The sequence below is a fragment of the Equus asinus genome, chromosome 11 (assembly GCF_041296235.1).
Source record: "Equus asinus isolate D_3611 breed Donkey chromosome 11, EquAss-T2T_v2, whole genome shotgun sequence".
NCBI classification, from domain to species: Eukaryota; Metazoa; Chordata; class Mammalia; order Perissodactyla; family Equidae; genus Equus; species Equus asinus.
Genome location: NC_091800.1, coordinates 72,261,873 through 72,275,332, shown reverse-complemented (window position 1 = coordinate 72,275,332; position 13,460 = coordinate 72,261,873). Strand labels below are relative to the sequence as shown.

The 13,460-nt window shown below is 47.2% G+C and overlaps 1 protein-coding gene across 6 annotated transcripts in view; it reads left to right on the top strand.

Moving 5' to 3' along the window:
* Positions 1-6,495: 6,495 nt before the first annotated feature.
* Positions 6,496-13,460, top strand: part of DOCK9 (dedicator of cytokinesis 9) — a 273,386-nt gene continuing 266,421 nt past the window's right edge. For 3 of the 6 annotated variants that reach the window (XM_044779778.2, XM_070520089.1, XM_044779774.2), the window contains exon 1: positions 6,502-6,755. In XM_044779778.2, coding sequence (XP_044635713.1) covers positions 6,627-6,755 — 129 coding nt within the window. In that variant the 5' untranslated portion in view covers positions 6,502-6,626. Of the gene's footprint in view, positions 6,756-13,460 lie in introns of all 6 variants that reach the window. The other 3 variants (XM_070520081.1, XM_070520067.1, XM_070520061.1) reach the window with 2 other exon arrangements.

Here is a 13,460-nt window from a genome sequence, read left to right as displayed (position 1 = left end):
AAGATTGGCCCTGAGCTAACAACCGTTGCCAATCTTCCTCTTTTTGCTTGAGGAAGATTGTGGCTGAGCTAACATCCATGCCAGTCTCCCTCTGTTTTTGTATGTGGGACACTGCTTCAGTATGGCTTGATGAGCACTGTGTAGGTCTGCGCCTGGGATCTGAACCCACAAACCCTGGGCTGCTGAAGCAGAGCCACGACCTTAACCACTATGCCACCGGGCTGGCCCCTCAGTAAGTGTTTTGCTTCCTCCATACCCTCATGATGCAGCACAATGATGGGAGAATTTGTGGGTTTAGAATTTAATGAAGAAAGAAACCACAGTAGATGCCAGAGCTGTCATTGGGTTTACTGTTGGGTAAACTATCATGCTGAATGACACTGTTTCATAATAAATATGGTTTAAAACCTTAACAAATACAAGTCATAAGATAAAAATATTTGGTCACATTTTCTTTCAGAGTAACACCCACTGTGCTTACCATAGTAATGGAGGTCACTCTGTGCAATTGGTTCTATGTAAATATTTGGTTGCAAATGGACACCGGACAGTTTGACAAATATGACTAGTAATCAGACTGGTCTGCATAAGGTTTTTTCCCTGTCTCTTATGTAAAATATTTGCATTTTTCCAGTTAACATATGGGAATTCCTTTTCACTCTTTCTCTCTTCCATCTTCCTTAGTGTTTTCCCATGTTTTATCCTTTGCATTATTGGACAGAATTGACTCAAACTCACAACTCTGACTGTCTTCAAAGAGCCAGGAGGCCCCATGTTTCACTGAATGTCAGTTTGTAAGAAGCTGTGAATGAAGGGGCAACCTGCAGCTTTGATATTTGGTGGTGTTTTCAATCTATAAAGTGCCCTCAAACTGGAATGATGAACGCATGGTAGGGAATACATTCAGGTCCCCTGGCACTGTGAGGTTTCCTCACCAGCCAGATCAGCCCCAGAAGTTCAGAAATGAGACAAGTCAATTCTAGTGGACATTTCTAGACAAGTCTACTCTAGTGGAATTCTTCTTTACTATCCATCACGTCCAGTAACACAGGTTACAGTAAATTTGGAAGAGCTAATAATAAACTGTGACTCTCCTTTTCTTCTGAGTTCATTTGTCTGCCCAAAGCTGGAGTTATTTTATTTCTGGAGAGCAGAGGAAGCTCTAATGGCTTAAGAACGAGGTCTCTATCTCTGGAAGCATCGGGATTACACGTGAGAATGCCTGTTTCTCCACAGCCTTTCCAATAGTGTTATGCTTTATAATCATTCCCAATCTGACTGAGGAGAAACTGTATATCAGTGTAGTTGTAATTTGCATTTCTTTTATTATAAATAAGGTCAATTATCTTTTCTTATGTTTACCTGTCATTTTATATCTTTTCTGTGAATTGTTTGGTCATGAGTTTTGTCCATTTTCCTATTGAATGTTTGGTCTTTCCTCTTAAATTTTAAAAGTCAGCTGGAGAACGTGTAAGGGCCTGCAGTTTGCCATCCTGCTGGAAATGGAAGTCAAAATGCTTGCTACTCACAAAACGTTGTCTGTGGGTCAGCAACATCTGCATGAGCAAGGAGTTTGACATCACTGGGGAGCTGTAGAACTGTAGAATTTTGGGCAGCACACCTGAACTTCTGTATCAGAAGCTGCAGTTTAACAAGATCTCCAGGTGATTTATATGCATAATAAAGTTTGAGAAGCCCTAGTCTCAATAAGTCTTAAAGACCTCGTATTTCATCTCCTCCAGGAGTCTCTCCTGAATAAAACAGAAGTGAGAGAGGGGCCTGTATTCCTCCCGTACCGTTAACACTAAGTGGGATCTGTAAACTCGTGTGTTAGATTAATACCTTTCCCCAGATGCTCTTCCTGAAAGGGTTGTGTTTATTTATGTTACTTAGTAGAATTTTAAAAAGCTTGTTTTCCAAAATTAATCAACCAATGTTTTGAACAGGCATCATAAGAAATATTTAGAAAATGAAGAACAGTATGATGGTTTCTCAAAAAATTAAACATAAAATTACCACATGATCCAGCAACTCAACAACAAACAAACAAACAATCCAGTTGAAAAGTGGGTAGAGGATCTGAACAGACATTTTTCCAAAGAAGATATACAGATGGTGAACAGGCTCATGAAAAGATGTTCAACATCATTAATTATTAGGGAAATGCAAATCAAAAGCATAATGAGATATCACCTCTTGCCCAAGAGAATGGCTATTATTAAAAAGACAAGAAATAACAAGTGTTGGAGAGGATGTGGAGAAAAGGGAACCTTTGTACACTGCTGGTGAGAATATAAATTGGTATAGCCACTATGGAAAATAGTATGCAAATTCCTCAAAAAATTACAAATAGAACCACCACGTGGTCCAGCTATTCCACTTCTGGGTATTTATCCAAAGAACACGAAAACACTAATTTGAAAAGATATATGCTCTCCTATGTTCATTGCAGTATTATTCATAATAGCCAAGACTTGGAAACAACCTAAGTGCCAATCGGTGGATGAATAGATAAAGGAGATGTGGTATATATATACAATGGAGTACCACTCAACCATAAAAAAGATGAAATCTTGCCATTTGCAACAACATGGATGGAACTTGATGGTATTATGCTAAGTGAAATAAGTCAGACGGAGAAAGACAAATGCCATACGATTCCACTCATATGTGAAAGAGAAACAGACAAAGACAAACATAGATACAAAGGACAGACTGGGGGTTACTGGAGGGGAAGGGGGGGTATGGGTGGGTGAAAGGGGTAAAGGGGCACATTTGTATAGTGGCAATGGCCACAGGAATGTCATTGTACACTGACAGTCCTCTTGGTGGGGAACACAATGTAGTCTATATAGAAGGCAAACTATAATTATGTACATCTGAAATTTATATAATGTTAGAAACCAATGTTACTTCAAAAAAAAAGAAAAAAAAAAGAAAGCCCCCTCCAGACACTTCCCTGGATACTACAATCCGAGAACTGACTACTTTCTACAGGTTACTTTTTATTTATGCTAAAAACAGATATGCTCTCTTAAGACATACCTGGAAAAGATTTTAAACTAATTATGTGTCATTAAGACACGTACAAATCCTAAAGCAAACCTAACAAGGAAATGCAGTAAGAGGTTATCATTAAAACATGGATAATACTTGAATTAAATATTTGGGCATAGTACAGTCATTTATATGCAAATTTCCAAAACTGGCTGCAATTATATTTCATCTCCACTACCTACTAGTATCATCCTTAAGAGAAAGGAAAACTTTTTTCCTACAGGTATGGAAAAACAAAGACGAGGCTACTCTCTCAAGCTAAAGTAGGTGGATGTATCTTCCACACCTTAAACACTATCCATCCCCATTCCACGCAGCGCCTGATGCTCCTCCTTCTATAAAGATGTGGCACCTCTCTCCGTGAATGAGTTGATGCAGTAATAACTCACACACTTCTAGGCCCACTCTGGTGAGGATTTAAAAAAAAAAAAAATAGCCTTTGGTAAGTGTATTAGTCTCCGAGGATTGCTGTAACAAAGTACCACAAACTGGGTGGCTTACAGCAACAGAATTTATTCTCACAGTTCTGAAGTCCAAAATTAAGGTGTCAGCAGGGTCATTCTCTTTCCGAAGGCTGGAGGGAAGAATCTTCCTGTGTCTCGTCCAGCTTATAGTGGTTGCCAGCAATCCTTGGCGTTCCTTGGCTTGTAGATGCATCATTTCAGTCTCTCCCTTTGGCGTCACAGGGCCTTCTCCCTGTGTCTCTTCTCTTCTCATAAAGACACCAGCCGTATTGGTCCAGTATTATCTAATTCTAACTTGATGACACTGGCGAAGACCCTATTTGCAAATAAAGTCACACTCACAGGTATAAGGGTTAGGATTTCAGTGTCTTTTTGGGGGGACACAATTTAACCCATAACTGTTAAGGACCACATTTCTGCTCAAACTTGAACATGAGAAATGTCCCGTTTGTTAACAATACGCTTTAGCAGGAAGAAGAGGCTCAGCTCTGGTTTGCTGGGAAAACTCAGTCTTCCTGGGCTTAGTTCACATTTCTCTGCCTCCTCTGACAGTCAGAACTTGCACTTGGTTAGACTTTGTCAGTGACTACTGTCAGCACCTTACACATCATGCCTGCTTCCTAAATGAAAATCTGCCAATTCTAGCACATAATGAATCAGCCAGCAAGCACAGAATTTCAGACTGGTAGAGACATGGACGAAATTAGGAGAATGCTGGAGGAACTCTTCCCTTCCCAGATATACGTGCTCTTTTCTTTGTTCATATATTTCTTAAAACAAAAAAGGAAAGAAAGAAAAAAGAAAAGAAAACCTCACAACCTCGTGTGCCTTTGCTGTGGTTGTCAATATAAGGATGTAAAATGTTTGCCTTTTACAGAAGTGGCTGGGTTTAGGCAAAACGCGGAGCAAAGGCGTGTGCTGGACTCTGGGACAAGCTGGAAGGGATCTCTGATCCAGGATTCTCAAACAGGCCTCTAAGAGCTGCGGTGGGAACCGCTCACAGGTGTAAAGGCGGGGTGTGCATGGTTAGACAAAACAGCGCAAGGTCCCCAGGCAGGGCAGGGCGAGCCCGCCTGCACCGCCCCGTGTCACCCCCAGGCCTACTACTCTCGGCACAGCAGAGGCCTGGGAAATGTCTCCGCCGTTCCCTCACTTCGCAGATGAGGAAGTGGGTTAGGGTGTAATTGTTTTTATTATCACACATTGCTTGTTTTGTTTACCTTTCAGCCCGCCAGGCTCGCTCAGGGCTACATCCTGTGCCCCAACCTACTAGGAAAACAATCCAATCCGGCAAGCATTTATTGAGCGCTGACTGCATGCCTAACTTCCAGTCTTATTATGTGCCAGACCTACCCATTAAGTCCGGAACTGTGGTGTTTTGCTTTCTGCACCAGATTCGCAGTTTTCCCTACTACCTTAAGATACCGTTTTAGGACAGTGTTTGGCTTTCTTGTAGGGTGGGACGCAACGGGCGGCCACCTTCACCCCGGGGACTGCGGCTACGACGCCTCAGGACACTCGGGCCGGATTCCTCTGAAGGCCGCGTTCACGCCCCCACCCCGAGCGCTGCCGAGGCCGACTGGGCAGGTAAGGAGATGTCCATCAGCAGGCGATGGGCGTGGCCTTCGCAGACCGGCCAATCGGCGGGGCCGCTCTTAAGACAGGCTCCCCGCCCCGGGAACCCGCCCAAACCCAAACCACTGAGCATGCGCCATGAGCCTAGCGCAGATCCGCTGTCCCGGCGCGCCCTCGCCGCGGCGGGGTCAGGGTTAGGCTGCTGAGGGTCCCCTCAAAAAGAGGGGAAAAAGAGGAAGGGCGGTGGGGGCCCTCTGGGAATGGGAAAGCGGGGAAGGCTGTGTGAGGAAGAAGTTCCTCAGAGTGATGGCTGTCGCCAGCAGCCGCCAGCTCCTGGGTCACGTTGGGCTCGCAGGCCGGCGCTCCTGGGTTTCCCGGGCTCCGCGCCTTGCGGTCGGTCCCCGCCGCGGAGGGAGGGGCGGCAGACGAGCACGTCGTATCCCTTCAGCCTCTGGCAGGTCCTTATCTTCAGTTTATAGAGGAGATTGGCGAGGCTCAGAAGTTTACATCCCGTCCAAGGCCAGGCAGCGGGTCGTCCTCGCGGCCGGGGTCCCGGTGACTCGCCAGCGCCTGTCCCGGCCTGCGGTGCTCCCTTGGGCTCGCAGAGGCTCCCACCGTTCGCGCGCCGCCTCTGGGGCGGAGAGGGGCAGGGAGGCCGAGAAGCGCCACCACGACGCGGGCGGCGCTCGGCCCCGTTCCGCCCGGCCCTGTGCTCTCGGTGCCGCAGAAAGGCCACCCTCCCGAAACCTCCGACCCCTCAGAGGCCCCGAGCGCACGGGGGCACGTGGTGCCACCAAGTCCGGACCTTGCGGGTGCTCGCGGGGTCCCCAGGGCACTGGAGGCTCCACGGGTAGGGAACCCAGGGTCTCAGTGTTCAGGCGGCGGGTCCGGGGCCCGAGCCTCGCTCCAGCTGCGGGTTGTGCGCCCTCCCGGCGGCCTGCGCGGCCCTAGCCTGGGGTCTCCGGACGTGCGGCCCGGGGAGCAGTCGGACCGGAGCGGAGACGCCCCCTGGGGTCCCCATCTGTCCCGCTGGGGGCCCCGCGCGGCGCGCTGCCCGCATCCGGCCGCCTGCTGCCGCGCCTCCCGGGGCGACCTGCCCGGCCCGCGGTCCCGCCGCGCCGGCCCCTCCTCCGCCCGTCCCGCCCCGCCCCGCCCCGCGCCGCGCCGGACACCCCGCCCCGAGGAGGCGGCCCGGCGAGCGGCCGCCTAGGGAGGCTGGTGGCATGGGGGAGCCGCCGCCGCCACACGCACGGTCGCCCCTTGCGAGCCCGGGCACTGCTGCGAGCGCTGGGGGCCGCGGACACCGCCTCGGGGCGTGACACGGCACGGAGGGCGCGGCCCGGGCTGCGCAGCCGGGACGCGCGGCGAGCGGCGGGGGGAGCGGGCGCGGGGAGCGGGCGGGCGGGCGGCGGCGGCGGCGGCGCCGCCGGGTGCCGCGGGCGGGCCGGACCGGGCCGGGCGCCGGAGGCGCACCTGGTGGTGGCGGCGGGGCCGGGCCGGACCGCGGGAGCAGGCGCGGCGGCGGCGAGGATGTCGCAGCCTCCGTTGCTCCCCGCCTCGGCGGAGACTCGGAAGTTCACCCGGGCGCTGAGTAAGCCGGGCACGGCGGCCGAGCTGCGGCAGAGCGTGTCGGAGGTGGTGCGCGGCTCGGTGCTCCTGGTGAGTGCGGGACGGCGGGCGGGCGGCCACCTCCTCCGCGCTCCTCCAAGTCGGCGGGCCCCGAGGCGGAGCCGCCGACCCTACTGGATTAAGAGATGGTGGGGAAGCGCGGGGAGAGTTGGACAGGGGAGAAGGGAGGGTCCCGGAGGGGCAGCAACTTTCAGGTCCCCACCAGGCGTCTGGGGGTCCTCACCTCACTGCTGCCTCTTCCCTCTCAGGAAATTTCCTGGGAGATCGCCATCTCCCTCAGTTACCCCACCGCCCCGCCCCCCAGTTTACCTTACGCCTGCCAACTGGGAAATTACTTTCCCCCATTCCTCCTATAGCTCCCTTCTCCTCCTGTATTCTGGAGGGGCTTGGCACCTGTAGCCTGGAGTGGCGCCGGGGAGTGGAGGTGGGGGTTCTCCCTTCCAGTCCGCAACCCAGGGTGGGAGATGGTCCTGCAGACCCTTTGGGTGGGTGAGCTCCAGAAGGGAAGGGGTTCCGCATCCTCTTCTCTGCGCCCCCCCCACCTCCCCCCCCCCCCACCACCCCCAGCTGACATCCTGAGGTTTGGCCTCCTCTTATGAAGGGGTAGGGGGCGTGATAGGAGCCCTTGGTAATTTCAGCATTGGTGCAAATTATTACGAAGTTTGGGGATTTGAAATAAGCAAAGCCAGCAGCCCTGAGATTAACCTAGTCGAATGAGAACGTCTTTAGAGAATAGGCCTGGGTGTGAGGAAGATGAAGTTTTAAATCGACTTTTCCATAGCCAGGGCTGGTCCTGCTATATTTGGAAAAGCAGTACACCCGGATCGCTGGATGGTGCGGGAGAGGAGAGAGTTGGAGCAGTTGCGTGCTCTCCAGGGAAGCTGGAAACTTTTAGCAGCTCCTTGTATTGTCGCTGGCATTTGTTTTCTTGAAAGGGGCTTGTTTGTGGGGACTTGTGTTTGTTGGAACCAGTGCAAGAAGATGGGCCTTGGAAATGATTCTCTGGGCTTTGTGGTGCTTTGTGTGGGGTATTGTTGGCGTGGAGATCCAAGTCCTTTCACACAGGGGCTGGGGCATCTTTTTGGTAGCAGATAGATCCCCTTCCCGGGCAGACACAGCATGACAGGAGTGATGTTTGTCGAGATAAGCTTTTCTGATCTCCACATGCAGCTTGCTCGGTTTGATTTTTCTCTGAATCGCCAGCTCTGCCAACTCACCCCAGATTCCTCAAGCTCCAATGTGTTCAGTAATATACAGGGATTTTATTTTTCTGTTATACTGAATTGATCAGTTGATGGTAAGGAGTAGAGCAGGAGAAGGGAATAGACCAGAACCTGCCATTTCTTCCATAACTTGAACTCACTTCTGTTGCTTTGGCCTAAAGAGGATTTCCTGCATTTTCCTGACTTTTGTCAGTGTGTATGTTAAAGATAAATCCACAACATCTGTGGGATCTTTTGTGTTCTTGCACGAAACTTAGTTCTTTTAACTGGGAGCTACTCTTCATCAGGTATTTGAAGCAAAAGAAGAGTAGGTAAGACATGACTGTGCCATGGTTTCCAAAGCGCTGGCAGACCCAGCCTGAGGAGGTACTAGCTTAATAAGCCATTAGGTTTAGCGCGGAAGTGCCGACACAGGCACAACACTGCTAATTACTGATGTGCAACAGTCCTTGAATATCTCCTCTTCCTGTTGGAGGATGGTCTACTGATAGTGACCTAGTAGTGTCCATTCTCGTGTGTGACATACCTCATGATGCTTTCATAATACATCTCTTTTCTCTGGACACCCTTAAGCATGAACAGCCAGATGACTGCCTGGTGTGTCAACTCTTAGTGTGATCTATCTGTGGTCGCTTGTCTGATGAAACAAATACAAAATGCAGGAAAGCAGGTGGGCCTACTCTCGTGTTTGAGTGGCTCCCCGGTTGCACTGCAGAAGGAGGAATTTGGAATAGCTTACAGATACTAAAATTACTGGTAAACCTCACTCCCTTCACCTCCTGCCAGGTACTCTGCCGTTGCCTGCTTCCTCTTGCTGCTCCCCTGTGTCTGCCAGGAAGCCACAGCAGGTGCACTTGCCACATAGGTTCTGGCTTGGTTTCCTTCTAGGAGGATATAAGAAGGTACCACTGATCCTTGCAGGAGGCAGAGCAGCAACTAAGCCAGGGTTTGGAACCCTGTGGTCCATCAATCCATGCGTGGATGGAAGTATTACTCTGCTCTGTCTTAGATAACTTGGGTCAGTGCTAATACAGTGCCTACAGCATAGTAAACGTTCAATAAATATTCTTAACCAGCTGACTAATAAGCACTTCTGTAGATGGACTAAAAGAAAACATGAACAGGGTATGGATTTAACTAGCTTTCCCCATGTTTCTAGTATTAATGAGTGGCTGGTAGTGAGTTCAGAAACAACAAAATTAAATAGTTCATTGGTTAGTAAAGGCTGCCATTTGACAGACAAACTTTAAAATGTAAAAGTGAGATGTGCTCATAAAGTTTTCTTGTTTGATAGCTTCATTTTTCATAGGCTGAGGTGTGTGGGCTTTTAAAAATGATTTTGTATTAATTTATTTGAAAAGCTTGAAAATAAACATACAAAAAAGTGGAGAGAATAGTGTAATGAACCCTCATATTCCATCACCCAGATTCAATAATTATCAGGATTTTGTCAAACTTAGTTCAACTATCCCTTTTTCCCATTTTTTTTGTGATTGTGAGTTCCAGGCCTCCCGTCATTTCCTGTATACCTATTTCCTGTATACCCCTGTATACCTAGTATGTATTGTTAAAAATTGATATATATTCTTGCATAACTGTAATGCCATTATGATAAAATTAACAATAACCTGTTGATATACTATTGAGATTTCTCAGATTGCTTAAAAAACATCTTCGATTGGTAATTTGTTCTAGTCAGGATCCAAATAAGGTTTGTGGGCCTTTTCAAATGCAGTTTGGTCTTTCATGAACCTTAGAATTATTGATGATGGAGAGAACCCTCCCTGGGGTCAGGAGTCTTGGTTTTTTCTTTTCTTTTTTTAAAGATTGGCACCTGGGCTAACATCTGTTGCCAATCATTTGTTTTTTTTTCCTTCTTCCCAAAGTCCCCCTGGTACATAGTTGTATATTCTAGTTGTGAGTGCCTCTGGTTGTGCTATATGGGACGCTGCCTCAACATGACCTGATGAGCGGTGCCATGTCCGTGCCCAGGATCCAAAACAGTGAAACCCTGGGCTGCCGAAGTGGAGCATGCGAACTTAACCACTCGGCCACAGGGCCAGTCCCATGGAGTCCTGGGTTTTAATCCTAAAGGTTTAGTAGTGCAGAGCCTGGGCGCTGGAGTCAGAGCATGTGGGTTGTAATCCCAGCTCTACTCCTTACCAGCTGTGAAGTCTTCGGCATATGACTTAGCCTTGCTGTGCCTCGGTTTCCTCATCTGTAGAGTGGAGATAATAGTCATACTCACCTTACAGGGTTGTTGGAAGGGTTAAATGAACAATAGAGGTAAAGCTTTTAGATGGTGCCTGGCATGTATTCTACCAGATACTGGAGGCACCGTAGGCTGTCGCTTAACTTCTCTGAACCTCGGGGCTCCTGTTCTACTAAGTGAGGGGCTGTACTAGATTGTTTCTAGAGTCCCTTTTCCCACTCACAGGCTTCAATTCTAAGCTGCTTTGATAAGAGTAGCAGAGGTACTAGTAATGTTCCTAACTGTAGGAAAGGTAATTTATGATTTTGGGCAATGGAAGAAGAATGCTCACAATTCCAGAATTAGCTTTCTGTGATTTAGAATAGTCAGGAGGGCAGCATGTTCAAAATATATACAAGCTCAGAAGAAAAACTAGAAATTATTCCCTGAGCAGGGTTGAGTTGTGATTGCTTTTGGAGCTCCCAAAGGCATTTTACCTTGGGTCTTTCAGCTGTTTTAAAGATAGCATCATAATGGCCTAGATCTAACAAAGCATGCCACCCAAGGCCTAAAAATACCCTTTTTCTGAAAGATTTATGTAAATATTGTGACATGGCCCTTTGCAGGGTTTGCCGTATATATGCACTTGGATATTGATGCCCAGTCATCTGGCTGCCGGCTTCCTTACGATCTTATCTCAGTGTGTTCATCTTCAAACTCTCCTTTTATGTCAAGCCCCTGCCAGGGATACCATTCCACACCCCTTGGAGGTCCAGAAGTATGAAATGAAATGAAACCAAGTCAGGTCATTAGTAAATTTTCCTTTGTGTTGCTGGAGAGGGACGGACAGAGGTGTGGAATGATAATCTCCAGGAGTACATGCTTGGGGCCTTCCTCACCCTCCCAGAGCAGTCAGCTCAAGATTCCAGTATTATCTGAGGTAATGTGAGACTTGAGTGGTGGTGTTCTTTAAAATCCTCAGGTAATGTAAAAGCTCATTTTGGCTGTAATTTTAAATCAGATATGTTAGTAAATTGGCAACTGAACTGGTCTGAGCTTCACCTCATTGTCTTTCTCCACCCTCTGGTGGAGTCCTAACAAACAGAAATGTCCCAGAATACAGGAAGCAGGGTGGAGGCCCATCTCCAACTAGATAATCAACAACAGGTTCTATTTCTTTGGTTTCTAGTTCGTTTGAGTATTAGGATACGGGAGGGCATTAGTAATGCCTTGAATCTGAAAAGGGAGGGGAGGAATTGTGAAATCTTCATCCAGATTTATTGAGGGCCTGCTCTATGTGAGGACTCTGCTGGGTGCTGAGGATATGATACTGCGTTAGAGCAGGGTTTGTGATCTAAACAGGTGAACAAGTCAGTCATCTACAAAAAGATAGATAATAGTACAAAGGAGAACATTTAAAGGGTTAAATGCCTGGTTCAGAGGATAGAGGAGGCTGAACTAACAGAGAACTGGCATACTTGGAAAAGGGTTTATGAAGAATTGAACTGGACCTGGAAGATGCAGAGATAAGGGAGACTTTTTTCTAAAAAAGAATAAGAGATTGAGCAAATATTTAGAATGGCTGAGTAGGCCCAGAAGGATCAGAGCAGCTTGGGCAAAGAGGGCTAAGTTTTAGGAGGAAGGGAGAGAAATACAGTTGCTAATTTGGGGAACAATTTTAATCATTGGCTGAGAACACCTCATAAAATAGATTTTATTCTTATCTTTTTGAAACCCATTTTAGGAAAGAAGTTTAAACCAGCCCATGAACGTATGGTTCTTAGACTTTCCCTTAAGTGTAATCTTGGGGGTAAATAATGTGACAGTTTTGTAACATGCGGGCACGAGGACACGAAGAGAAGTCTGTGGTGTGGAAGAGAAAACCCAGAAATAGGGCTGTGTGTGTGTAAACATTTAGGGTGTCGTGCCAGTAGTGGTCTAATATGGCGGGTGCGCCATTGAGTAAATGATGTTGCAGAGAAACGTTGTTGGAGCCGCAGCCCTCATCACATGTTGAAATAAGTTGTAACTAAATGTAAGAGTTAACGTGTAAAGTAAATTAAAGAAACAGCATACAACATGGATGAATACTGGTGTAAGAGTGGAGAGGATTTTTTAAAGCAGGAAAGTAAAGGAAAAAACCAGTTTGGCCTGGGCTTGGGAGGTGAGCAAGTTTCTTCACCTGAGCCTTGGTTTGCTTCTGAGAATTGGGGTCTTAGTTATTCTCTTAGAGAGTTTTTAAAATAAAGATTAACTAAGATAATGTATGTAAAGTTCTTAATAATAAGTGCTTAACAAATGTAAGCTTGTATTATGTTAATGAAAGAAAAGATGACTAACTATATGTGGAGCCAGCATTTATTAAGTACTAACTGTGTCCTAGGGTATGTATTAGGGCTTTACATTTGGAAGGTTAAGTCGCTTCAGGGTCACAAGGCTGTAAATGGAGGATCTGGGCCTTGAACCTGGTACTGTAGCCTCAGACCACGTGTTCCTAATCACTCTGCCTCCTGCCTCCTCAGGCAAACACTCAAACCTCTGTTCTGTATGTCACAAATACCATAGATTTAAAAGTCAAACAATAAACTTAGAAACAATTTTTGTCGTCTATCTATATGTATATATCAGTCATAGTGTTAAGTTTTAAAAAATATATTGAGAGTTATTACAAATCAATTAAAAGAAATGCTCCAGTAGAAAAATGGGAAAAGATATTAATAGGCAATTCCTCAAAGAAAGGAATACAGTTAACCAATAAATAGCAGAAAAACGCATTCAGCCCTGCTATAATGAAAGAAACATTAATTAAAGCAAGATGCCATTTTTGCCCAATAAACTTGCAAACATAGAAAAGATTTTGTGAGAACAGGGTGAACTGGGCACTTGGGTTGCAGGCCTACCCCTTTCCGCAGCTCCAGGGACCCATTCGCATGGTATTTTGTAAGAATTGTGTCTCCTGAGTTTTGCAGCATGATGAATGGAATAACGTTTTGCGGTTGGGCTATATGTATCAGGAACTTGAACATGATTCCATTCTTTGGCCCAGTACATAAAATTGTAGGAATTTCTCCTAAGGACTAACCTGAAATGTGCATAAAGTACACTTTCTTTTTTTTGTTTTTTGAGGAAGATTAGCCCTGAGCTAACTGCTGCCACTCCTCCTCTTTTTCTGAGGAAGACTGGCCCTGAGCTAACATCTGTGCCCATCTTCCTCTACTTTATTTGGGATGCCTGCTACAGCATGGCTTGCCAAGTGGTGCCATGTCCGCACCCGGGATCCAAACCGGTGAACCCGGGGACACCGAAGCAGAATGTGTGCAC